At 44.2% G+C, this 25,836-nt stretch overlaps 2 protein-coding genes across 14 annotated transcripts in view; one reads left to right on the top strand and one right to left on the bottom strand.

Moving 5' to 3' along the window:
• DTNA (dystrobrevin alpha) overlaps positions 1-25,836 on the top strand; it is a 333,077-nt gene that overhangs the window by 93,991 nt on the left and 213,250 nt on the right. The window contains exon 1 of one of the 13 annotated variants that reach the window (XM_057503963.1): positions 13,241-13,361. The exons of 10 other annotated variants lie outside the window; for them this stretch is intronic. The gene's annotated coding sequence lies outside the window, so the exon portion shown is untranslated. 2 more of the 13 variants (XM_057503960.1, XM_057503958.1) reach the window with 2 other exon arrangements.
• Positions 13,727-16,306, bottom strand: LOC118912381 (proline-rich antigen-like). Its single transcript, XM_036885391.2, has 2 exons — positions 15,818-16,306; positions 13,727-14,121 (listed from the first exon to the last, which is right to left on the bottom strand). The coding sequence occupies exons 1-2, from the start codon at positions 16,097-16,099 to the stop codon at positions 14,092-14,094; spliced, it is 312 nt and encodes a 103-aa protein (XP_036741286.2). The 5' UTR covers positions 16,100-16,306; the 3' UTR covers positions 13,727-14,091.

Genomic DNA, 25,836 nt, shown 5'->3' with positions numbered 1-25,836 from the left:
GCCCCAGGGAAAGCAGAGACGAGGCTGCGGCTGCGGGAGCAGAGGGCATCACCGTGCTGAGATGGGTCTGGAGCACACACGGCAGGTGAGCGGGAGGACGGCACGGCTGCCTTTCCTGTGAAGTGGGGAGAGGAGAGCAGGGAGCCAGCAAAGATAAGGGGAGCCTTTTAGGTAAATGGAAAGGGTGTTGAAAGAAATGATGATGGGTGGCCTCTACCTCTGGGCGAAACAGTAAGGAATCCAGGGAGGGACTCCAGTCTGGAGAAGAACATGACAGGATCCATCCGGCTCAGATGTGTCCCTTATTTATCAGGGTTTGCAGAGAACAGGACCAAGATAGGGTGCATGATACAGAGATTTATTCTAGGAATTAGGGAGCCTAGCAAGTCCAAAGTCTGCATGATGGGGTAGCAGGCTGCAGACTCGGGGGGTTGATGGAGCTCAAGTCCAAAGGCCAGCTGCTGCTTTTGGGGGGCCAGCCTTCAGCTGATTAAACAAGGCCCACCCCCATCACGGAGGACAGTTTACGTTCCATAGAGTCCACCAAATTAAAGGTGAATCTCATTCACAAAATGCACCTGTACAGGATGTCTGAAGTAATGTTTGAAAAATCTCGGTGCTGTGGCCCAGTTAAGTTGACATGTGAGATTAATCATCACATGCATTTCCCTTTACTTCTTGGTACCTCTGTTCTTCAAGAACCCGTTCGCCAATCTCTGCCTCAAGCTTCATCCTCAGGTGGGAGTTTGCTCCCAGGACTGAATTCCCAACTGCTCTTCTCTGATGCCCTCAACTGGAACCTTGTCCCTGAACCTGTTGACTTTTTGTTCACATCTGTTTCTCCAGCACCTAACCTGTCTCCAGCTCTATCAAATGCATGCAATAAAAGTTGATGGATGAGGGAATGAATTGCATTTCATTTTTGTCTGTTTTCCTACACTGTGAGTGCCCTCAAAGCAGGACAGCCTTCCTTGCTTTTCTGTACTGAACCCTTGGCACAAATTTCCATATGACCAGTAAATGCTGTTAAAGGAATGAATGGATACATGACCTACCAGTGCCTTCGGTGTGTTTTTCCTTATCCTGATTACTTCCTGTTTTCTCCCCAGTATTTTTAAAAGGATTTTGAAGAATTTACACACATTTGTATTGCTATATGTACAGATAAATTATACTAGCAACTAGGGCTGCCAGTCAGAAAATGTGGGGGTGAGAATCAGCAGTTTTAAAGCACTGCAGGTGACCTCAGTGGTTGGGACTCCCTGTGCTAGACACCGTTAAAATGGGAGGAAGGGAGGCTAGAAGCAGCAGGTGACTCTGTGGATTGCAGGGTCACATGGGGACATCAGGAAGGAGGCCTTGAGCAAGTGCCAGAGTGAAGGACACCTACAGAGGAGAGAAACGCTGGAAAGAAAGCTCCAGGTGCTTCATTAACACATTAATACATCCCTGCACATCCCTGCACAGTGTTACAGTCTTGTTACAGATGAGTTAAGTACAGGTTTCTACAGTTTAAGTTCCTCAAGGCCCCACATCAAGGGAAAAGCAGTATTTCAAGCCGTGGTTTCCTGGCTACAGAGTTCATGTCCTTTCCACCCCAAAAGTGGTTCTCTACCCTAGCTACATGGTCGAGGCTCCCAAATTTACACCTGCTTAAGACTGTTACATCAGAATCCCTGGGTGAGTGGCCCTGGTATCCCAGTAACGTTTCTGATGCTCAGCCAGGGTTGAAAGTCACTACCACAAACACCGCAGATGCTCTTCCATTTGCCAACCTTCACACCAGGTGCTGCGTCCAGGAAGGCAAGCCTGGCTCAGTAATGGGCTGCTTCTGTTCCGAGAAGGGAGCCCAAATGGCCACTGCTCACTCGGTTTGCCGGGGATTCAGGCGCTCCTACTAGGTGTCGTCCGCTGTGATGCTGCAGGAGTTTTATGCCATTGCTACTTTCTATTACTGAAGTGCCTCCTCTCTGACTCTCCAGAAGGAGTCCTGCTCTTCGCCTCTGCCTTTGCGGGTTTCATGACAGCTGCTGCTGTTTACATTCTGCCCCATTCCAAAAACAGGTGATGCTGGGACGGACACACACACACACATCCCTCAAATCAAATGGCATGGTAGATGTTGTGAAGCAGTTGTTAAATTTAATGTCAGAGTTTCTATTAATTTTGGGAACATTTCATCTGTAATTTTCATTAGTATTATAAACTTGCAGCTAATATCCATGGTCACTAACTTCACGTGGAAAAACCCATTTGTGCAAGCCCCTGAAATCATGGCAAAATTCAGTCCAGTACTTCATTGCATGATATATATGTAAAAGTTTACTAATCAGTTTAATCTCAATCCCAGTAAAAAAGATTAGGAGGAAAACGATAAAATTGATAACATAGAGTCGAATTTCTCTACTTTGGTTGCACATTAGAATCTAGGGGCACTTTTTAAACAGATAGATGCTCAGAACACACCACCTAGAGATTGATTACATTGATTCAGTGGGTCCATTTTGGGCTGAGATACTATTATCTTAAAAGCCCTGTAAGTGATTCAAATCTGTTGTTTTTCATTTCTTCCCCAGTGAATATTCAGATTTATATATTCACTGTGATGATGGTAAAGATGATGGCAGCAATGACAGTAACTCTGTGCTAAGCAACTTTACCAAGTATTTTACATATAGTAACTCATTTAGTGTTCACAGCAGCTATTTTATGTGAGCAGTATTATCTTTCTGCAGAAGACAAACAGGTGTAGAGAGATTGAATGACTCAGTGCAGGATGGCAGAGGCAGAATGAGAATCCAGAGTCAGGCTGCAGCCCCCACCTTTTTATAGCCTCAAGTGAGACTATGAAAAAAACAAGATTATGTCACCCCAGCTTTCCCATCAGTGTCCCTTTCCCTCTTCTCGATTTGCAGGGCCTAAGTAGGTACAGGCCCATTAATGCCACCATTAGGTGATCAGGAACCCGAGATTCCTCTCACCACCATCTCACACCCACACCCACAGTATCTGCCTTGCAGTGACCAGCACCCAATCTCCCAGATTCAAGGAAGTAGAGCTAGGTAGTTAACCTGCTTTGGAAAAGGAAACCTTCGTTTCTCACAATGGAAAAAATTTAAGTCTTTGGAATCAGGCAGATAAAAGATCGCATTTATGTACATTGTTTATTAAAGCTAGTAATCTAAGTAGTTTAATCTGACATTCACATTTTTAATCTAGTAAATGGAAATAATTCCCAGTCATAGGATTTTAAAGGATTATGTGGAATAGCGTAAGTTCCCTTGCACACAGTAGGCGCTCGGAGCCCCCAAGCTTCCTGCCCTTCTGTCCCGCTCCCAGTCCAGGGAAGCAGTCAGCTTTGCACCCAGCAGCTCTGCTGACCTCTGCGGCGCTGCCCTCCCGCGCCCCTCCAGCCTCTGTGTCCAAGCCGAAGCAGCTGAGGAAGGCCTGCGGGGCCTAGGGGATAGCCGCCTCCGTAACGCGAGGCCCTACAACAACACTAGGAATAGAAATGCCTCTTGAACCTTATCACCACTGCCCCTCCGCACCAGTTGATCCAAAGGTCTAAAATCCCACCTTCAAATCTCCCCTTAGAACCCGTCGGAGAGGTCGCGCCTGTCCGAGTGGCGCATCACCTCGTGCTGTGTACACTGGCGGCGTTCTTACGCCACCATGGGCGTGCGCCACCGCGTGCTGACGCGTGTGTTGGCGCTGTCAGCGTGTATCGCAAGAGCTGGAGGATGGCAAAAGGGGCAGGTTCATACTTTTACACAAAATCTTACGTGAACACAGCCCCACTGTAGTTGAGCCTGAGAACTTCTTAAACTGTAGGGAAAAGGCGGCCTCGGCAAACCGAAATAGCTCTCAGAGTTCCGAGCGTGTGCAGGCGTCGCACTCGTGAACGTGCCTGCTCGTCATCGCCGGGGCGCCTCCCGCCAGGAGCGAGAGGGCGCGGCCCCCACCGAGCGGCTCCCCGGCCCGAGGCCTCTCGAGCTGCGGAAAGGCTCCCGATACCCCCCTGCGCAGCCAGGTGTCCCGCGAGGTCTGTTTCGTTCTCTTTCTGCGCATTGGCCGTTGGCTCTCATCAGCCTTTTAATCTCGGTTTCGATCTTTGCGTCTTTCGATTCTAAAGGTGCTCACTTGCTTTGGAGAGCTTTAATATAATACGTCAGCCCTTTCATCGTCCCCCACTGATTTAGCACGTGTTTGGTCAGCTTTTTCAAAGGCTTGCAAGGGAGCATTTGCCTGACACGTTACGTGCGTGCGTCTCCGAAGCCTCCCAGCCGAGCTCTGGCGCTCCCTCGCCTCCAGCCCCAAGAAACCATGCCCCGTGTCAGCAAACACGTCTGTCGCCTCCAACGAGCAGGTAGGTGGTCCGGTTCTAGACCTGAGGGCCCTCCTCGTGCACAGACTTCCAAACATAGCTTTTCTTTTCCACCCTTTTCTCCCCGTTCATTGACTTCACTCCCTCTTTCTTTACACCCTTTACCTTTAAGTGAAAGTAGTTTTAAACTTTCCTGAAGGTTGGGATTTTATCCGGACTTTCCTACAGTACTCTATATAGCTGTGCTTTATACTCTTCTGACATAACTTTTAAGGCTCTTCTGGCAAAATTCATTTGGTATTAGAATTTATCCTTTAATGACGGTGTTGTGTCTTTCTTGTAATGTCAGCTATCTCCACACCTTCAGGACAGTTAGATTTCTTTTCTCCGTTTTCTTTTCTAGCAAGGTATTTTATCCCCAATAAAAAGTAGGACCTGTTCTCTTTTAAATATCTGCCTCCATACTCAGCATTTCAAATAACTTTATCTCAGTTATGGCCTCTGATAAAGTCTCCAAGGGTAAAGTCTTAAAATGCTGGAACCCATCATAAATTGTAACTTTTTCTTCAACCAGGCCAGGAATCATTCTGTCCAGCTCTTTATCCCTATACGTATAAAGCAAGCTTTTAGCTATTTGCAGCCCAATGCCAGGTCCCCAAACCACCCTCTCCCAGGAGGCGCCCGCCTGCAGGCAGAGCATCCCCACCTATAGTGAAGCTGTGTGCCTGTGACCTGGTCTCTGTGGCATAAGTGGCTGCTGCAGAGTGCAGGTGGCCAGGGTCCTGCAGTGGCTTGGACTTCAGGGACCCCGGATGTCCCACTCAGAACTGAGTCAGCAATGGGCAGTCAGGACCGACCAGTGGGACGAAGTTGAGGGTGCGGACGGACACCATCCTTTGACCTCTGTGTTCTCACGGGACACAGAATGGTGATGTTTGCATGGCCTCCAGGGAAAGTGGGTGGGGCCACGTGGGACAAACCGTGTCTTGTGCCTGTGAGCCTTCCCAGCATGCTGGCTGTCAGGTGAGTCACCAACTCACGTCCTGTTCTAAGTATCAGACTTCCAGGCTACAGACCCAGAGATGCATTCTGCCTTGAGAAGCCCAACCCCCAAGACACCCCACCCTAGTTTTTTGTTGGCCAGAAATAATGTGTGTTTTGGAATAAAGAGCATTAAGAGAGTCTTTGCCTTTAAACAATGACTGTAGGTTTGCCTTTTTCGCTTCAACTTTGTCAATTTTGAAGGCAGAGAATTCCAATAATTTAATTCCAGCCTCTTCCTCCCAGTGAAGCCCTATACTGTCAGTAAACAAACCCGTACTTGCTGAAACGGAGGAAGCAGGGAGCACAAAACGTCGAGGACTATGGACATGCTTTCTGGAAAGCAGAAGGGAGTGGATGGTACTTGAATGGGTCAAGCAGAGAAGGTGGAAACCCTGGTGCCTACAGAGGAGAGGCCAGCAAGATGCAAATGGAGGCTCCCTGGAAAACCCTGGAAAAGCTCAGGACTGGAGGCCAAAGAGATGGAAGCTAAGGGTGGGATGTGGAGCTGAAAGCAGGACTTCAGGACTTGGTTCAAAGTCCTAAAAAGGACCCTTTGGGCTCCCAAGTCACCTCCTTGACCCTATGCAGCCTGGCGATCACCCCTTCACCTTCAGGAGACATGGTGGGACGGGGGGCACATTATTCTCTGGAGTGACTAAGCGGAGAGGCTACAAACCTGGCAATAATGGGAACTGCAGGTGGGGGTAAGCTATAATACAGAAGTGGAGAAGGTGAAGTGGAAATCTGCAGGCTGAGTCATGATGAATCCCCTCCCTTTCAAACCTCCTTACCTGGCTCTGCTCCCAGGACCCTGGCAGCTGGCTTGTCCCTGCCACAGAGCATCGGAGGGGGTCTCTTGGGAGGTCTGGCAGCTCAAGGCGGGAGAAACCTAATTGCTCTTCAGGGTGTTTCAGTGATGGCTCAGCTTTGTGTAATTGCCTTACACCATGTTGTAACACCCGTAACACATTGTGTGAGCAGATAGCTAAGGTATACCCAGTATACCAGAAAGTCTCTAACATAAAAGATACCAAAACAGACAAGTAAACAAGGAATCAGAGGAAGCAAAGCTGCTGGGGAAGAGATGAAAGCTTAAAAAAAAACGAAAATGTATATTCTGGTAGATACTAGAAAAGAAATTGTGGCCATGGAACAAAATATGGCACTGTGAAAAGGAACAGTTAGAAACAAATGTTATTCATGGAAAGTAAACATATGTCAGCAGAAAAGAAATACGCAACAGAAGGGAGAGGAGGAATTATTCTAGAGAGGAGTAACAGAAGGAAGATGAATAGGAAAGAGTGAGGCTAGAGGATTAGATGGGGGTCCAGCAGCCATTGAAAGGAGTTTGTTTTCAGAATAAAAGAAGAGAAGATAGAGTTCATAAAAGCCAAAGAAAAGGAATAAAATGTCCCCAGAATTAGAGGCCATGAGTGAAAGTCCCTTGCGTCTCAAACACAGTCAGTGGGGGGAGAGGGATCAGTCACACCAAAATGGACAGTCACAAGATGTCAGGACACCAGGGTGACTTCTCAGAAACACCAGAAACTGAAAGACAGTGAAGACAGACCGTGAAATTTCTGAAGGAAAAGTATTTCTAAACGGTGAATTCTGTGTCTAGTCAAGCTGACAATCAATGGAAAAAGAGAATGAAGATATTTTTAAGCATTTAAGTTCTCCAAAATTATTTGTCCCAACCATCTTTCTCAGAAAGCTTTTGGAGTATATGCTCCCTGACCCAGCCATGAGGGTGTCCATCAGGGAAGAGGAGAAATCTAGGCAAGGGACTCACAGCAGCACAGGGCAGACCCGGATGGCCCGGCAGCACCACTGGCCCAGGAAGAGGGGAGGGGCTCAAGGACAGCAGCTACGTTCGTCTGTGTTAAGAGGAATGTTACAGCTATTGGAGAATTTGAAAAAACATAATGATGGGCAGATAGAAAATTAAGCCATCAAAATTAGGACACAGCTACCAAGGTCAGTAAAAAGAAAACTGGTAAAGAGGGGAGATGGAATGAAATCCCATTTGTTTACATACAAACAATAGCCATGGAGACTGATCAGCGCTTCACCTAAAGTTGTCATGTAATTAAAATGGGAGGATTAAGGAAGGGAAGTGTGTGTGTAAAAGGGAGGGAAGGAGGGAGACAGGACACATGCTAGAGGAAGTATGTGTATGAACGAAACCCTTGTCCTCCATAAGCCAACAGATAGTATCTACATTCAAAAAAATTTTTTTGAAGTATGAAAGTATCATTTAAGATATGGAGTGATTGTCATAATTAACAGTGAAGGTGGCTGCCTCTGGATTCAAGAAAGGGAATGGGGTTGGTATGGGCCCTCCTTTTAAGCTTTATCATTCTATATGGCTTTATAAAATACATGCATGAATTGTTTTTAGTATGTAAAAGTTACAGTTAAGAACTTTAAAGCAACGAGTGCTGTGCCCTGTGGTTTTCAGGCTGTGCTTCCAGGGGGTTGGCCTTACAGAAAGGGAGCTGGTTGCGGGGGCCACAGGCCTCATGCCTGAGCTTCTGCTAACAGATCTGTGCCTGGGCCTTGCAAAGTTCCAGTGAACTCTTCCCTCTGAGCAAAGGGCTCTGTAGTAAACTGATAGTAAAATAACAGTGCCCACAGACAAGTTTGCAAAGCACTTATGGGCCATGTGCTTGTCTGGAGACAAACTCCCAAACAAATAAGCTGAATAAGGTAGCTACCAGACTCAGCCCAGTCTGGTGTCACTTGTCATTTCTAGCTTTTGGTCAATCTCCAGAAGCTTGGGATACAACCAGTTTGTTTGGGTCACAGTTATGGGTTGAACATATGATTATGAAAATGTGCACAGGGTTGAAGTGAAGACATTAAATACACTTTTCCTCCCCAAACAAAGTGCACCCTCACTTGAGAGGCACCAGTCATGGCATATGCTGCAGAGTTGAGGTAGGAACAGTAGGGGTACTTCAGTGTCCCCAGGATTGCCTAGTGATAGATACGTTTATGACTGCGCTCTACCTAATTAGGGTTGATTTTGGCCCCACAAAGGAAAGAAAACCTACCCCAGATTAAAAGAAAATATGCAAATAAAATCTTTATTTTGGTATTGTGGATGGTCCATTTGTGTAAAAGTGGAATATTGATTATTTCCTGGGCCATTGAGCCTCACAAAATCAAAACATTCTTAACTTGGTGACCTTAATTTAGGGAGAAATCAAATGCTGAAACAGATAGTATACCAAGAAAGCTATTCTCTCCATCAACCAGTATGTGTACCTTTCTCTCTTCCCCACCACCTCCAACAAGAGCACAGTTTGAAGTGTTGTACCTCTTCTGCAGACATCTGTTCTCTCTCAGTCTAAAATAACTAAAAGCAAAATCTTTCAAAAACAACTACATGTAATTTTAAAATATGTTTATATGAAACATAACTTATAAAAACATAGATTAATTCAGTTTACATATTCCTGTTTTACAGGAATGTTTGACCTTGGTGTTTGACCTCTTCTGTGTCTAATTGGGTAAAGGAGAAAAGAAACCTGTATTTTCAGAGTATCAATTTACTTGGGCCAAAGACCTCTTAATTCATAAAAACCTAATTTTTTTTAGAAGCATACATGTAATGCCAAACACCCTGATAACATGTTTCAGATGGCTGGCCCACCCTTTCCGCCTGGATGTTCCTGGCTTTGGCACTGAGCACCCTGCACCAGGAATCCCTGGTTCCAGGCCAGCTGGGCTGGTTTGTCACTTTGCAAAGGGTGCTCAGCCCCAGGGACTGTAACAGTGCCCCACCTGCCCACAGTGAGTGACACAGGAACTAGAGTGAAAGGGTGTGGAAGCAAGCATGACCAACAGAACAATTAACACTCGCTTTTCAAAAGTCTTCATGTAACCAAATACATCTGTAGATTTAAGGTCTATATCAGTATCGTCAAGCATCCAAGACACAAATTTGGCAGCAGCAGATCTTGAACAGGGAAGGCCTGTCTTAAGAGCTTCATGAGAAGTCACAAAGCACCAGCCAGAGGTCTGGGGCCAGGCCTCCCAACCCCCTCAGCCTCTCCAGGCTCCAAGGCTGCCTCCCTAGAGGAGCTGCTCTTGTCTGGCCTCCAGCCTGGTCCCTACTTCCTGTGTCAGGGTTCTGTCCCCCACCCCCGTTCTCACTGCTTCTTTAGCTTACTCTTCTTCTGGGTATTTCCCTCTATGCTCTTTCCTAAAATCAACACAGGCCCCTTAAGCTGATCCTGTGTGCCTTTCCACTTGACAGAGCCTCCCCACTCCCCTCCCCAAAGCCACCTGCCATCCTAGATCCAGAGAAGAGAAAGAGAAGAGCCTTCCAAGACAAGGAGAGGGAGGGCATGAGGAAAGATGCAATTATTCTCATTGAATATTTTGGGGGGGGTGTATGTATGTACCCATAAATCATTTTGATAGGATTTTTTCTGGCCCACAGGTACTCTGATACAGTTGAAACCATGCGCATGTACCTCTGTATGCTGTCACTTTTAGCCCATGTCTTTCTGTTGCCATTGAAACCATCGCTGTTCGCAGATGTTCCTACTGAATGTGACATAATTAGCATATTTGTACACACTGTCCTTTCCATAAGGTTAGACACAGCATCCTCCTGTTTGGGAACCCGGAATTTCATATCTGTTGTTAGAGCCCCTGTCCTTAGTGTTGTTTATGTGGCTGTTCTACGTTTTCTTGGACAGTGTCTATTTTAATTGCTTTTCATAGATCTACTACTTGGACCTACCAATTTTTTTCCTTAGCGGAATAAACCCACTATTCACTCCTTTGGATAGAACACCTCATTTAAAAAAATATATATATAGTGTCTTAGTCCTTTCTGGCTGCTCTAACAATATAGGGTGGGTGGCTTATAAACAAGAGAAATTTATTTCTCAGTCTGAAGACTAGAAGACTAAGATCAAGATAGCTATAGATTCAGTGTCTGGGGAGGGCTGCACCCTGGTTCACGCAGGGCTGCCTTTCCGCCCTGTCCTCGAATGGTACAAGGAATGAAGGAGTTCCCTGGCGGCTCTTTTATGAGGGCACTGATCCCATTCGTGAGGCCTCCACCCTCATGACCTAATCACCTCCCAAGGGCCTCCTCCTAATACCACCACACTGGAGACTGGGTTCCAACATAAGGGTTTAGGGGGTTCACAGATATTCAGTCTATAACAGTATTTTTAAAACATAAATGATGCAAAAGTAAAAAAAAAAATCATCTGCAAAACCATCAGCCTGAGAATACCATGTATGTCAGTCCCTGAAGGATGCCTGGGAGGGAAAATAGCAGGAAACATTTGCTTTTCAACGACCAGCTTCTTCATTCTTGTGGGTGCCTGCCAGGTCCGCTAAGACCTGAGTCTGAATACCCCGCTCGCCTCTACTAGGAGCCTGCCAGCAGCCCACTGCTTGCACAGGACTGCCAATACAGACCTCTTCTGGAGAAGGGGGCAGAGACGAGCTGCTGTTCACGGCCAGTCCAGGGACTGGACTTGCCTGTTACATGCCCAGTTTCCTTTGGAAGCAAGCTCTGGAAGCTATTTTTCTGATCAAATCCTAAGTCTTATGTTAGTGCTTATGAAAGAGAAAAATAACATTTGCTCATGATAAAGACTGAGTTCTAGACATTATAAATCTTACCAATTGCCTCCCGAAGTTTAGGGTAATAAAAAAGAAAAAACAATCCCGTTGTTCCCGCTCGCCCTTGAGTTTGGACTAATGCTACTGATACTGTTCCAGCTGTTCTGGGATTTCCATGCTTGGCACGGATGAGACTACAAGGGGTGATAAAGCTGGAAACCTAAGGGGATATTTGACTGATGAGTGTTGCCCTTTAAGGAATGGCCAGTAGCAATTTAATAAAGAAAATTGTTATAGTTTACTAGTTAATGTGAAATAATAGAAGGGCCTAACATTTCCTTTTCTCTCTGTTTTTCTTAAAAGCAAGCAAGATCAACAAAAACGATCTTTGCAATATTTGCCATGTTGATATTTAGAGTCAGTGACACAAAACGTACCATGATTTTGTTTTTGCGGTGGGGCTTCAACACAGGTGCTCAGTACTGATGCATCTTCCATAAAGTCTTTTGGTTAATAGCTTGAAAAGAGAAATACTCCCCCTCCGCAATCATTAAGATAAATGTAAAATATATTTATCTAAAATGTGGGCCAACATACAACCGTTTTTCACATGTTAAAACAGATACTTTTACATAACAGCTCTTCAGTTTAAGCAAACATTTCTGGAGTGTCAGTTATGTGCTAACGTTCACTCAAAAGTACAGCATGCACAGGGAAGTGGGCTGCACGTGAGCCGGATGGCCGGTCGCCAGCTCTGTCCACTCTTCTAGGTTCGTAGGTGTGTCGACCCCATTCATTAGCTTTGGGGAAGAGGTTTCAAAAGGGACAAACAAACAGAGACAGGGACATGTGCACCCCAGGGCATGGTTATTTCTGTTTCCTCTGCAGGCTTTTGCACACCCCCATGTATCAGCATTGCATGTAGCTTGAAATTCCCCTGAATCAAGTTTGCAAATAAGAATAAGGAGGTCTGTTCCTTCTCTACCTCCTCCTTTTAGTCTTTTTTTAAAGGAATCTAGTAAGAGGTTAAGGAGTAAGCATGCTGGTAGAACCCCATCTCTATGGGGCATCAAAATACCACTGAAATAAATCAGCAAGGTGATGCCAATCAGTGAAGTTTTCACTCACGGTTCCCTATTGTGGTCTTGTTAGATGTGATAAAAGACCCCTTAGAACAGAAAATGTAAAGCCGGCCACAGCAAGCAGGAGAAAGCATTCTTGGAGCCAGCCTTCTGCTGGTGAGTGTGTCCGAGACATTTGCACGGACTGCATGGAGCAGCTGCGGGCACACCGCTGCCCCAGATGCCGCCTGCTGGTACTGCTCCTGGGCGGCAGCCATGGCCAGACGGCCTTTGGGGACCCAGAATGCTTGGGTGCAGGGCTTTCCAATTGCCAGAATCATAAATTCTTTATCAGGCTTTTCAAGATGTTTTTTGGTCCTGAAAATTGTACATAATTAATACACCATGTTGAAAATAGAGAGGTGAATTATTTTCAGCAGGCTCAGAACTTTTGACCGCCAGTAACCAATGAATGAATATCATACACAAGTTTATTGGTAGTGATGTGAAGGGACCCTACATTATCAATCCTTGTCAGGCCCTGTTTGAGGAAATGTGTTTTTCCCTAGTTTCCATCCCTTCAGTTTTTCTTCATTTATGTCACTGTACACACATGCTCTTTCTTTCCCAGAGCTTACCACAGTTTGCAAGGCAGTCCTGGAAAAGAAGTGCCCGGGAGATAAAGTCCCTTTGCACCCTCTCCTCCTGCCGTCTACAGTTTGAAATGTAGGACAGTTGGAAACAGTTTTTCCACAACTCCTGGGAACAAGATTTTCCCTCACAGAAAGGCCACAGATTAGGCAGCTGCCCTCCAGAAGCCCATCAGCCAGGCAGTGGGACGTGTCTCCCACCAGTGGGTCCCAACTTATTTACTAATGAGGGGATCCAACTTCCACCAGACTTGCCATTTCATTTTCTTACTGCACGCATAGCCATTTTGGGTAAAATTATTTGTGAATATTAAAACTTAGATGCTGTGGGACAACAAAAATATTTATAATGCCCCCAAGTATCTGCTCTATTCTCAGAGTCAAGAAAAAAAAATCCAGGAAGCATACTTGTCTGTATGATGTGTACCTGGGACGTTTTTTATGCTGAGTAACAGAATAAAACTTGAGCTGTTGCCTTCTGCTCCCGGGAATGCCAATCAGAAAACATTCTTTTTCAGACAGCCAAGTTTGGAAGTCAGTTGGTTTCTGGCAGTGAGTTGGGGGAGGGGGGTGGGGAGAAAAGGCACCGTGAGTCCTCAGCTGAGCCTCAGCTTCCAAGTGTCTCCCTTAGAGCTGTCAAGGAGAGCATCTCCTTCTATGCACAGAAACAGGTACAGAGACAGAGGAGTAAGTCAGCCTTCGGTGCCCTGGTGGAAGCTCGGTGGGAGGGAAGAGGGCGGAGGACAGCGTTTGCAAGCCTGCCACTGGTGAGCTTCCAGAATCCAAAGCATCTGCCCGTGGACCTCAGCGGAATGTGAAACCAAGCCATTTCAAGTTAAAGATAGACACAGTGCACAGCAAGATCTGGAAGCCGGGTCTTAAATCCATGTCTCTCCCTATAATTTCAGAGTTCTGTTAGGATCTCTGTTGTAATGGACATTTCAGTTAAGTTTATTCTTTAAGTGAATGTGCTAAGAATTCATATATGCTCTGGATGTACTAGAAATCGGAGGACTTGAGGCCACGGTGTACACACTCCAGGGTAAGTGAAAAGGTGGTCTGGAGGCACATCGCTTCTCTGGGAAGATTAATGTTGAATTTTTTTTTCTCTGTGTGGATGAAAATGCAGTGCTGGAGATTCACCCCTGCTGCAGCTTTCCTGCCTTTCTCGATAATACTTGGTGTGTTAGGTTGGTGCAGCCAAAAGAAATAGAGGATTTCAGCTTAGTTGTGAGATTTTTCTTGCACATCTGTAACTTGAGTTTTGCCTTACCCCTCTAGCATCTTCCTCTCTTAACCCTTCCTTAAATACCCTGCATTTATTGAGTTGTAATGTCAGTAGTTACACGTCCCAGTACTGATGGGATGTCACTGTCTGTGATGTCATTGGAAGCAACTATATTATTGTGAGATGGGGTTAATCTCTCACATGGCATGATGGCTCCTCCTAATTTAAAACAACAACAAAAGGGGAAAAGGTGGTTTAATGGCAATAAAAGTGCATAAGGAGCCTTCAGAGGATATTCTGTTTTTTAAGAAGCAAATGAAAAAAAAATTGGCAACTTTCCATTGAAAGAGAACAGCTTATTAATAGGGGGCTTTTTTGGTGTTGCCTCATTAATTCCAAGCAGGTTCTCCTCTATAAAACCTGATACTTGCTCCGAGATGGAAGTGTGCTGACTACACAGAGCCTGAGCGTGCAGGAGGAGAGTCGTCCAGTCTGCTGTGGCCACACTGTGTTTGAAAGGAGTTCAGAACCTTTTATTTAAAAGAGAGAATGACAAACTCTAGTTCCTTTCATGTTTTGACCATGTAGAGGCTTTGTTTCTTGTTTTGTCAAGTGACCTCTCAGCTCTACTTTAGAGACAGCTTTTCCAAACTTCCTAAGCATTCCTCTGAATAAATACTGTCCATAATAGTCACAGAGTACATGGTGTGAGCTGGAAATCCTACTTTATATGGGGAAAGTAAATCTGTTGACATTCTTACTTCACAGTGTGGCACTGAACAGTTGTTAAATGTAACTGGCTGGGCTTTGCTCTGTCGGGGACTGGAGTCTAATGAACTTAAGTTGGCTAAACGAGGCACCCACAATGAGTGACTTGATGGGGATCTTTCATGCAGTTTTGATAAGAAAAAATAATATACTGTGTCACTGTTCTAAAATGAAAAATGAGCATCGTGTTGGGATAGTCACTTGATTTTACAACCACTGGGTATTCAGCAAGTCCAAACAGAATGTGCAGTTGGCAGGGCTCGGCTTTGGCACCCTCCCACCATTCCTGCCCATTGTCCCCATCCCCCGTCAGTCCTTCTCCCCCCAGACCGGGATGAATTTCATGCTCAGCACCCTACTTTTCTTGCAGTCAAGACCTATCTTGAAGAAGGAATCTGACTCTAGAGTGTTTTAAAGTCAGTGCACTAAGTCCATCAGGAATATTTCCATTTCAGTAGAAATACCTCACCTGCAGTTTAGACAACTTTGTTAAATCACAGATAACCTTCTCTAGCCCTCATAACCAACGTGCTAGGTGGTAGAAGTTGCAGCTGATTTTCTTTCCTCTGCAGGAGGATGGTATGTTGGTATGTGTTCCCTGGTGACACCGGCTTCAGGTGTCCTTGCCTTACCCAGCTGTGCCCTGAACTGTCAGCAGTAGGAGTGAGCCTGGCAGAAATCATAGGTGTCCCCAGAAACGTGGGGGTGCTCAGGACACACATACCCCATGTGGCTAGCCTTTATTTGGCTGGCACATTTCCGCCTGGATCACAGATATGATCACATCAGGCTTGTCAGTATGGGGTTCTGATGTTTTCAGTGTGTCAAAAGCAAAGCAAAAAAGAGTACAGAAATTTTAAATTCTAAACTGTAAGAATTTGGCTGAAGAGTGTTGATGGGAAAGGGGGAAGAATGATATTTCTCAGCTGCTGTTATGCCACTAACAGTTTGTAGCCCCTGATGAAATCGCCAGGCTTGGATTTCATTCCTTTGAATCGGTAAATGCAGATGTTCACGCGTGTGCTAATTCTAGGAGCTCGGGTGTGTTACAGGCTTGTTTGTACTGATGTACTCGTCTGTTCTCGCTCAGTCTTACTTTTCTAGTTGCTTGGATAACTAACTGCTGGAAATGTATTTTTTAAAGTACCTGTAAGAGTAAGTTGAGGCCCAGCAGGACGATGTTTTCCTCCAGAAAGGGCTTCGGTTTGGCCCGCCAGGCCCCGGGGGCTGCCCGGCTCATCCTCCGCCGGAGGCCGGCCGCGGGTCCGGGTGAGGGTGGTGGTTCGGGTCCGTTCCAGCCTGGAGGAGGGTGTGGCCTGGAGGCCCCGCGGGTCTCCCCGGGCCCTGGCTGGCTGCCCGCTACGGCCAGGCCCAGACGCAGGCCGCGCGGCCAGAGGTGGGCCCCCTCGCGGGCCAGGGCCCCCGACATGCCCGTGTGGCATCCTCACCGTCTGTCAGCTCGTTGCTGTTTTCACATCTTAAGTATTTGTGATGGGCTCCCTGCGATGTTGGCGTCTCCGCCCGTCTGGGTGCCGGGCCTGGAGCCCGCGGCCGCACCCTTGCCGAGAGCAGGCCGGGCGGCTCGCCGCCTCTCAGCGTCGGCTGTGGGCCTGCGCCTGGATCTGCCCGCGCGCTCGGTGGGGGAGCTGCACCTGCCGCCCTCGCCGGGCCGCCCGCCCTGCGTGCAGACTCCGAGGCCCCTCCGCCGCCGAGCCTCCAGGGCCGCGCCCCCAGGCCCGCCGCTGCCCCCGGCTGCCCCCCGCTCTGCCCATCCCCACACCAGAGTCAGGGCGGGCATACCCCCGGCCCGCAACCCCCTCGCGACGGGTGCCTCTGGACGCCGGAGGGGCTGCCCCAGGCCTCGGGCTGCTCCCCGACCACTGTGGGCGCCGAGGACGCGGAGCTCCGCCCCCCGAGGACCCCGTACGCTGCCGCCTCTCTGCGGGCCGCCGCCCTACACTGGCCACAGGGACCCGGCTCGCCTTCCCTGCGGTGACCCTCCTCCGGTGTTGCCCTTGAGTCACCCTCACCGTGCAGCCCTTACCGGACCGCCCGGCCCCGACGGCGGGATGTGCCGGCCCGTGTGCGCGGCCTCGGTGACGACGCGGCCCGAGGAATGAACCGACGGCTCGACTCCGCTCTCACTTTGTTCTTTTTTGTTCTAAACATCATTATTCTTTTGACTTTAGACTCTTTGTCTAGAAAAGTGATTGCTAATGGCACTCTACGTCAAGTAGAGTCAGTTAAAAATACATTTATTTGTTTGGTTATTGCTTTCAGGGGATGGAGGTTATCTATTTCCCTTTCTGCCAAATGAGACTCTGTGACTTGGTTGTGGTGACAAGAACAAGAAGGACAACAGAAATTTGAGCGCGATGAATAAGCAGAAACAAAGTCATAGAGTTGGAAAACTGACACGTTTCAGCAAAACTAGTCCAGAATGCTGGAGCACAAATGGAAAGATTTGGTGCCGCACAGTGAAGTTAAAACCCTCTCATCCATACAACCTGAATCTAAAGCATCAGAAAACATGGCTAGACACAAGGCAGCTTGTGCAATATGATTTCTGACCCTGAATCTTAAAAGTTGGCTGAAATTTTTTCTAAAAAATGTTTAAGGCCTTAAAGTGATTAATCTCAATTTGTTATGTTAACTTTAAAAAAGCCTGCATCTACTGTAAGATAAATTCTAGCCGAAATAAGCAGGCAAAGAGAGGCAACAAAGGGCCAGGTAATTTATTTGAATGCCCCCAGGCGAGGTTCCGCGGTCTGACTATCACAGGCCGGGGAAGTCATGTGAAAGCAGACACGCAGTGAGTTTTTAAAGCAGGTAGGGGGAGGCAGAGCTTAGATTCACAGTGGCGCAAGGATTGGCTAGCCCAAGGCACATTTTTCAGTTTGGGAGGGGACAGCAGCTGGGGATTTTGACACGTCATCAGTGTCTGACGTGCTGCCTTCTCCCCCCAGTGCCTTCAACCTTGCATCTTCTACTTATTAAAAATTGAATATAGTTGGTGGGGACTAGAGGAAGAGGGGAAACAGCCGTCAGTTCTGAATATGTTCAATCTCATGCTCTTCACAGCAGTTCCATGTTTTTCACACATTTACTGTATGCCTTTGATATGCCACCTCCCAAGGTTTAGGAAAATAAGAAACTTGGTTTATATTTTTTCTCATATAGGCCTCTCCTACCTCCACAAAGATTAAAACCTTAATATGCATGCAGTCAAAATTTATCTCTAAAAAAATACCTTTGAATCTAATTAAATATTCAAAGTAAATATTTAGGTGAGAGCCCAGATTTCTCCACCACAAAACATGAAAATACGGTATTATTGGCCTTGGCTTTTTTGCCTCATTGGTAAAAGAAATTAAGACTAGCTCTTGAAAACAGGCTGATTTTAAACTATAGCTTCCAAGTAGCTGGACTGATTTGCCCCATTCATTCCGATCTCTGCCAGGCTCCTGCCTGTGCCTGTGCTGGGCTGGATCATGAAGCTATTTAGCCCCTTCACTGGACATTGACATTGGAGTATGTCATGTTAAAATAATGGATGTGATGAACAGATTCCTTTATATTATTGTTTCAGTAATATTCTTAACTTGTGGTAATCACACAAAAAACAAGTGACTTGTTAAAAAGTCACTTTGTCTTTTTTCAACAGTTAGTGTTTTCATCTCAGAAAGCTAAGTTTTAAGAGTCCTTGGGATTATCTTAATTCTTAAAATGTGTCATATTCAGTAGATACCTTATTATAGAACAGAGAGACCTAACAAAATTGTAAAAATAATAAATAAACACAAGAGTCAAGTAGAACATGTCGATTTATCACACAGGAAACTGTTGTATCTTAACATAAAGTAGAAGTACATTTATTTACATAAATAAAGCTGACTTTGCATTCTTGCAAAATCAATACGGTGTAAGGGTGACTCAGAGACATCCTGAGTCATGAAAACTTTGTGAGGCTTTGTGTTTTTAAAGAGAGGAATAGAGTTATTTTTATTATTTTTCTCATTTAGTGTCACCTGACTTTAGTACCCCATTCCTGTGCAATGTGACAGTGCATGGATTTATGAGGCTGAGAGAGTGAGTTCACCGGACCAATCAGAGTTCAAGAATACAGATGCCTTTACTGCTTTAATTAAAAGATTTAGATTAATTTTGAATGAAACTGATCTTCTAATGCAAATGAATTTCCTAGTCTTAGCCTGTTCACTGCTACACATTTGTAGAAACATATTTACTCATCAAAAGATGTTGTTTCTAACACTTCAGATGAGTGTAATAATTCTCTTCTAAAACGCATCCGTTTCATACCATTTTGTAGGTAAGAGACATATGTTGCTATTTTCTTTTATATGTGATAAAACTAAGATGCAGACATATAAAGTGCTCAAGAAGATACTACACGTGGTTTCCTGAGGTAACAACCCCTAAAGCTTAGTGGCTCGTGGGGTTTCCTGCCCACTTGTGCAGATTATCCATCACGGACTGGCTGGAGGCCCTCCACGTGCTGTAGCCTGGAAATGACCTGTGTTCTCCATGCTCACATTTCCTTGGCCGAAGCATGCCAAGTGGTCATACCAAACCTCGGATGTGCAGGAATGCAGTCCTGCAGGATGCCTGGAGAGAGAAAGGGCTGGAATGAGGAAAAGCTCCCATAAATCCACACTGATGGAGGACACGTGGGCCCAAGCCCTCCGCAGAACAGAGAGTAGACCTGAGGTCTCACGCGGCACCCTCCCTTATCCCCAGTTCTGCTTACCCTCCGTCAGCTGTGGTTGGGAAGCAAATAATCCTCCTTTTGACAAATCATCAGTCGGCAAGAGCCTAACAGGTCACAGTGCCCTCGCCATTTGCCTCACTTATCTCAAGAGCATTCATCTCGAGAAGAAGGGTATGACAGGGCGGTAAGGCAGGCCTCACTCACCTGACTTTCACTGCAGTACATTGTTACAGTTCTATTTTACTTTTATTGTTGATCTCTTACTGTACCTAATTCATAAATTACACTTTGTTATAGGTATGTATGCATAGGAAAAAACTATGTATATAAGGTTTGGCACTCTCCAGGGCCTCAAACACCCAGTGGGGCTTTGGACGGCACTCCCTGCAGAGATGGGTCTCCTGCACACCTGCGAGCGGCATCCGGCCACACTCGGCAGCCTGCTGCCTGGGATGTGACACCGACATTTCTTGTCTGTTTCCATCTTTTGACTCTTGTCCCACAGAGACTTCTTGGCTCGCTAAGATTTTGTCACGTCTGGAGTGTCTGTGGCCTTTCCCGTCCCAGCTCTTCCAGTCCTTTGGAGCCCCAGCATTTTACCTGTCCTTGTGGCTTCCTCTCAGGGAGTCCTGGCCACAGCTGGGAAGGGAAGGGCCTCGGACAGGGCGTCCCTGGAGAATGGAGAGAGCCCCGGGGGATGCTCACTCTCCCATCCTGAAAAGCTGACCGTGGGTGCTAGAGCAACGGAGAAGATAACCGAATGAAGTTCTCATCCCCAGCCCCCACGTGTTCCAGGAGACGGAGTGAAAGGACTAAGCTTAGGGGAAATGCCACGGAGTTGTCTGTATTACCCATTAGAAATGCACGGTTCTGAGTAGCAGCCTCTCACTTTGGCCCTCTCCATTTTGCTTTGCATTTAGTTTTAAGCACTAACAAGGTAAAGCTGAAGAATTCAGGGATTAACAAGATACTTAAAAGTTGAAAAGTTATTAAGCCAATATTTTAAGGTCTTTTGGAGTTTACATTAAATCAGCAGATCAGTTTATGTTCTTGAGAGCAGTAATTCCAGGAAATTCTGTATGGTGGAGACAAGGGGAGTGTGGGCCGGGCCATCTGGGAGTGCTGTGGGCCACGTCCCCTCCTGGAGGCTCAGGTGGCCATCAGTATCAAGGTTCTACACTAGAGGGCCGTGTCTGATTTTTTTTTTAACCCGTTGTTTCTCTTTGAATATATATATATATAATTTGAATGTATGTAAATATATATATCAACATACATATATATATATATATATATATATATATATATATATATATATATATATATATATATATCATTTTAACACCCTTGGTAAATTCTGGTTTAAATCGCCCCTCATTCATTGTATTAATAATTAAAGGTGATAATTTGGTAGCTCGTATGTTACTTTGAGAATGTACAGCTAAGAATCTTTAAAGGCTTCTAAAAATACCTTTACTATTGATTACTTTATATTATCTTAGTGAATGGCATTGATTTCAAACAACAACAGAAATCAAATTGTAAATGGATAGGTTATCCAATAATAATTAACTTTATTCAAAAGGGATTTGATTATTTTACCCATTTCACTCAAAGCTCTAATAAAACTTTTCCATCTTAGAATCTGATTATACATTATTAATTCAATCAGGGTTGCTGATCCTTTCTTTGTGCAGACTGTATGAAGAGAAAAGGGTAATACTCAATTTCAGCATCTTTTGATTTTTTTGTTGCTCACTCCTGTAAGTTAAAAATTTTTAAAGCTTAAAAAGGAAAAAGAAACAGTAGGGCTTCCAAAGATGCTCTACTGAATAACCATCTATGGGATTTTTCTGCATCAGGAGAAGGGCTGCAGATGCATAGGAACAAAGTGTTCACTTTTTTCTTCAGAATGTGTGTCACACCGTTAAATGCTGTGACCACTTAAACTGAACCAATTGTCCCAGCAGCTTTTATACTGTCAGCAGCTCTATTCAAAGGATCCCTTGATACGAGGCTTACTACAGGCACCAGGGTGTGACGGTGCAGCCTGTGTCCTTTGTCACCTTGTCCTCTTTGCTGATATTATTCTGCTTTTTGTTATCAACATTTACTTCTTTTTAGTCCTACCTCCATTTTAAAGTGAGAGGTAATTCATTTTTTGAGGAATATTATTTGGGAAATATACCTTCTTCCTACTTCATATAAAGAAAAATCATTCAACCAAAAGTGTGGGAGTGTGGGTAGCATAAATTCTTAGCACACATTTTTCCTGGCTGATGTTTGTTTATATGTTTCCCTGGGGTTAAAGTAAGAGTCAAAAACTGTAACTGCAGGAGGATCTGCACACATCTCAGCACGGCAGTGTCCTGTGCGGCTCTAAGCACAGTCTCTCTCTCTTTCGTTATATTTACATTCCACATCTGCCTTGTGCCTGAGATGTTTGGAATGCTGAAAATATCCTGGGTAACCATTTGTCAAACACCAGAGCATAAATCTAAATTACCTAGGTTTACAGTATTATAATCTCTCCTTTAAAATGACATGAGGGAAGTGTTTAACTTAATGAGGTGGAGAATCCTGGTGTGCAAATTACATTTTTCATTGCCGGGGGTAAATTATTGCTCTATTCTCATATATGGTACCCCAGTGGCCTCAAAGACACAATGTAGCCTTCAGAAATGTCCACTTTTGTCTTAGGCAATAACTTACTCCATGAGAGCATGCTTTCTGAAAATTATCCATAACATTTCTTGCAGTAGGCTGAATTTCTTGAAGGTCATTCATAGATACTAGCTGAACTTGACTTTATTTTTCTTTAACTTAGAAGCATTGACTGAAGTGGTAAGTCTGCATACGTTACTATACCAAAGAGAAAACTGATGAACATTTTGTTTGTCTAAAACATTTAGAAAACAAGCAAAAAATTCTGAGTAAAAAACTAAATGAGAGGGCATAAAATTTTTTCTTAGCCTTTCTCCTTTGATGTTGCCAGCTTTTTAAAATAAGCATGGGTCTGTTGGAAGAGGTCTATAAATATGTTGGACTAATATAATTAAATATATTCTATACTTGCAAAGAAAGCATCTTATTCCTATATTAGACATCATCTGTCTGACCCCAAATGAGCGGGAGTTTTTCAACAAGCTTTACTCTCCCATGAGGTCACACAGGAGTTTAATGAAAGTGGAAGTGCTCCTCGCCCAGCAGTGTGGCAGCATTCGGGTGAGTGCTGGAGCTTGACAAGTTCCAAGCTGGGGACCCCACTCCAGGCTTTCTGCCCAACAGTTACTGGTAATCTGATGACGAGATGGAGCAAAGGAGAGTGCGGCTGCCTGGCTTAGTTAGATACGCATTTGCTGAAAGAGAAGCCAGCACATTTCTTATGCAAACCACCCAAATTCCAACTTGAGAGCATGCACACACGCGCATGCACACACACACACACACACACACACACACTATGCTTTTACAAGTACAGGAATATACACATTAAAATACAGTTCTGTGCTTAAGGGGGACACAGAAGTAGCAGATGAAGACAGAGTTGACTGAATCCTTTCTGCATCTTGAGTGGTTTTAATACACAGCCATATTTCTCAATGGCTGCAGTGGAAGTAATTCAGTTACTCAGATCTGGACCAGGTTTAGGACTGCCTTTACGTGGTTAAATTCTAGCAACTACTTAAAATCTCTCATTGGTAATGGGTGGATCAGGCTGCTGTTTTCGGTGGCTTATTTAAGTGATTTGGACAAACTTTCATGTTCCTGTAATGCTAAAACACAATATAAACGTGATGTAAAAAAGTAACTAAAGCACACATTTTTATCTCCATGCTGTGCTACTAGCCCTGTGACCACCTTATAGTATGATTGAGGTTTTTGTTCCCCTTTATCCCCCTCAACGTGCCCTGAATGCTGCCCTACCCATCCCCCTTGGTAAACACCAGTCACTTCTCACTGTCTGTGAGTCTCCTGCTACTCTGTTCATTCTGTTTTGCTTTGTATTTATATTCCACAAATAAGTGAAATCATATGGTATTTGCCTTTCTCCAGCTGGTTTATTTCACTAAGCATAATACCCTCTAGGTCCATCCATGTTGTTGCAAATGACAGGATTTCTTCTTTTTATGGCTGAATAGTTTTCCATTGTGTATATGTACCACCTCTTCTTTATCCATTCATCTATTGATGGACACTTAGGTTGCTTCCATATCTTGGCTATTGTAAATAATGCAGCGATAAACATAGGGGTGCGTCTATCTTTGGAACCAGGGATGTTTTTTCTTTGGGTAAATTCCTGGAAGTTGAATTACTGGGCAGAATGGTATTTCTATTTTTAGATTTTTGAGGAACCTCCATACTGCTCTTCACAGTGGGCATCCTTGTCTTGGTCCTGATCTTAGAGGAAAAGCTTTCAGCTTTTTGACATTCAGTATGACATTAGCTGGGGATTTGTCATATATGGCCTTAATTGTGTTGAGGTACTTGCCCTCTACACCCATCTTGTTGAGAGTTTTTATCATGAATGGATTTTGAATTTTGTCGAATGCTTTTTCGGCATCTATGGAGATTATCATGTGGTTTTTGTCCTTTTTTTGTTGATGTGGTGGATGATGTTGATGGATTTTCGAATATTGTACCATCCTTGCATCCCTGAAATAAATCCCACTTGCTCATGATGGATAATCTTTTTGATGTATTTTTTTAATTTGGTTTGCTAATATTTTGTTGAGTATTTTTGCATCTATGTTCATCAGAGATATTGTTCTGTAATTTTCTTTTTCTATGGTGTCTTTGACTGGTTTTGGTATCAGAGTGATTCTGACCTCATAGAATGAGTTTGAAAGTATCCCTACTCATCTACTTTTTGGAAAACTTTAAGGATAATGGGTATTGGGTCTTCTCTAAATGTTTGATAAAATTCAGCTGTGAAGCCATCTGGAACAGGAGTTTTGTTCTTAGGTAGTTTTTTGATTACCAGTTCAATTTCATTGCTGGTAATTGGTCTGTTGAGATTTTCTGTTTCTTTCTGGGTCAGTCTTAGAAGGTTGTATTTTTCTAGGAATTTGTTCATTTCTTCTAGGTTGTTCAATTTATTGGCACATAATTTTTCATAGTGTTCCCTAATAATTCTTTGTATTTCTGTGATATCTGTTGTGACTATTCCTTCTTTGTTTCTGATTTTGTTTATTTATGTACTCTTTTTTTTCTTGATAAGTCTCACTAGGGGTTTATCTATTCTGTTTACTTTCTCAAAAAACCACTTCTTGGTTTCATTGATTTTTTTTCTATTCTTTTATTCTTCTCTCTTTTATTTATTTCTGCTCTGATCTTTATTATGTCCCTCCTTCTACTAATCTTGGGTTTCGTTTGTTCTGCTTTTTCCAGTTTCTTTAATTGTGAGTTAAGACTGTTTATTTGGGATTGTTCTAGTTTCTTGAGGTAAGCCCGTAATGCTAAGCATTTCCATCTTAGAACCACTTTTGCAGATTCTCACAAATTTTGAACTACTGTATTTTTGTTTTCATTTGTCTCCATATATTCCTTGATTTCTGTTTTATTTGTTCATTGATCCATTGATTATTTAGAAGCATGTTTAGCCTTCATGAGTTGTAGGCTTTTTAGTTTTCTTTGCATAATTTATTTCTAGTTTCATACCATTGTGGTCTGAGAAGCTGGTTGGTAAAAGTTCAATCTTTTTAAATTTGCTGAGGGTCTTTTTGTGGCCTAGTATGTGGTCTATTCTGGAGAACAGTCCATGAACACTTGAGAAAAATATGTATCCTGCTGCTTTTGGGTAGAAAGTTCTGTAGATAACTGTTAAGTCCATCTGATCTAATGTATTGTTCAATTTATTTTCAGTCTGGTTGATCTACTGATGTGGTTGGTATGTTAAAGTCTCCTAAAATAAATGTGTTGCAGTCTATTTCCCCCTTTAATTCTGTTAGTATTTGTTTCACATATGCTGGTGCTCCTGTATTGGGTGCATATATGTTTATAATGGTTATATCCTCTCTTTGGACTGAGCCCTTTATCATTATATAATGTCCTTCTTTGTCTCCTGTTACTTTCTTTGTTTTGAAATCAATTTTGTCTGATACAAGTACTGCTTCTCCTGCTTTTTTCTCCCTATTATTTGCATGAAATATCTTTTTCCATCTCTTCACTTCTAGTCTATGTATGTCTTTGGGTCTGAAATTAGTCTCTTGTAGGCAGCATATGGATGGGTCTTATTTCTTTATCCATTTTGCCACTCTGTGTTTCCTGATTGGTGCATTCAGTCCATTTACATTTAAGGTAATTATTTGTAGGTATGTACTTATTGCCATTTTATTAATTGTTTTCTGGTTGTTTTTATAGCTCCTCTCTGTTCCTTTCTTCCTCTTAAACACTTCTCTTGTTATTTGATGGTTTTCTTTAGCACTGTGATTAGA

Source organism: Manis pentadactyla, chromosome 6 (genome assembly GCF_030020395.1).
Source record: "Manis pentadactyla isolate mManPen7 chromosome 6, mManPen7.hap1, whole genome shotgun sequence".
Taxonomy (NCBI): Eukaryota; Metazoa; Chordata; class Mammalia; order Pholidota; family Manidae; genus Manis; species Manis pentadactyla.
The sequence above is the reverse complement of the archived record's forward strand: the minus strand, read 5'-3'. Positions and strand labels throughout refer to the sequence as shown.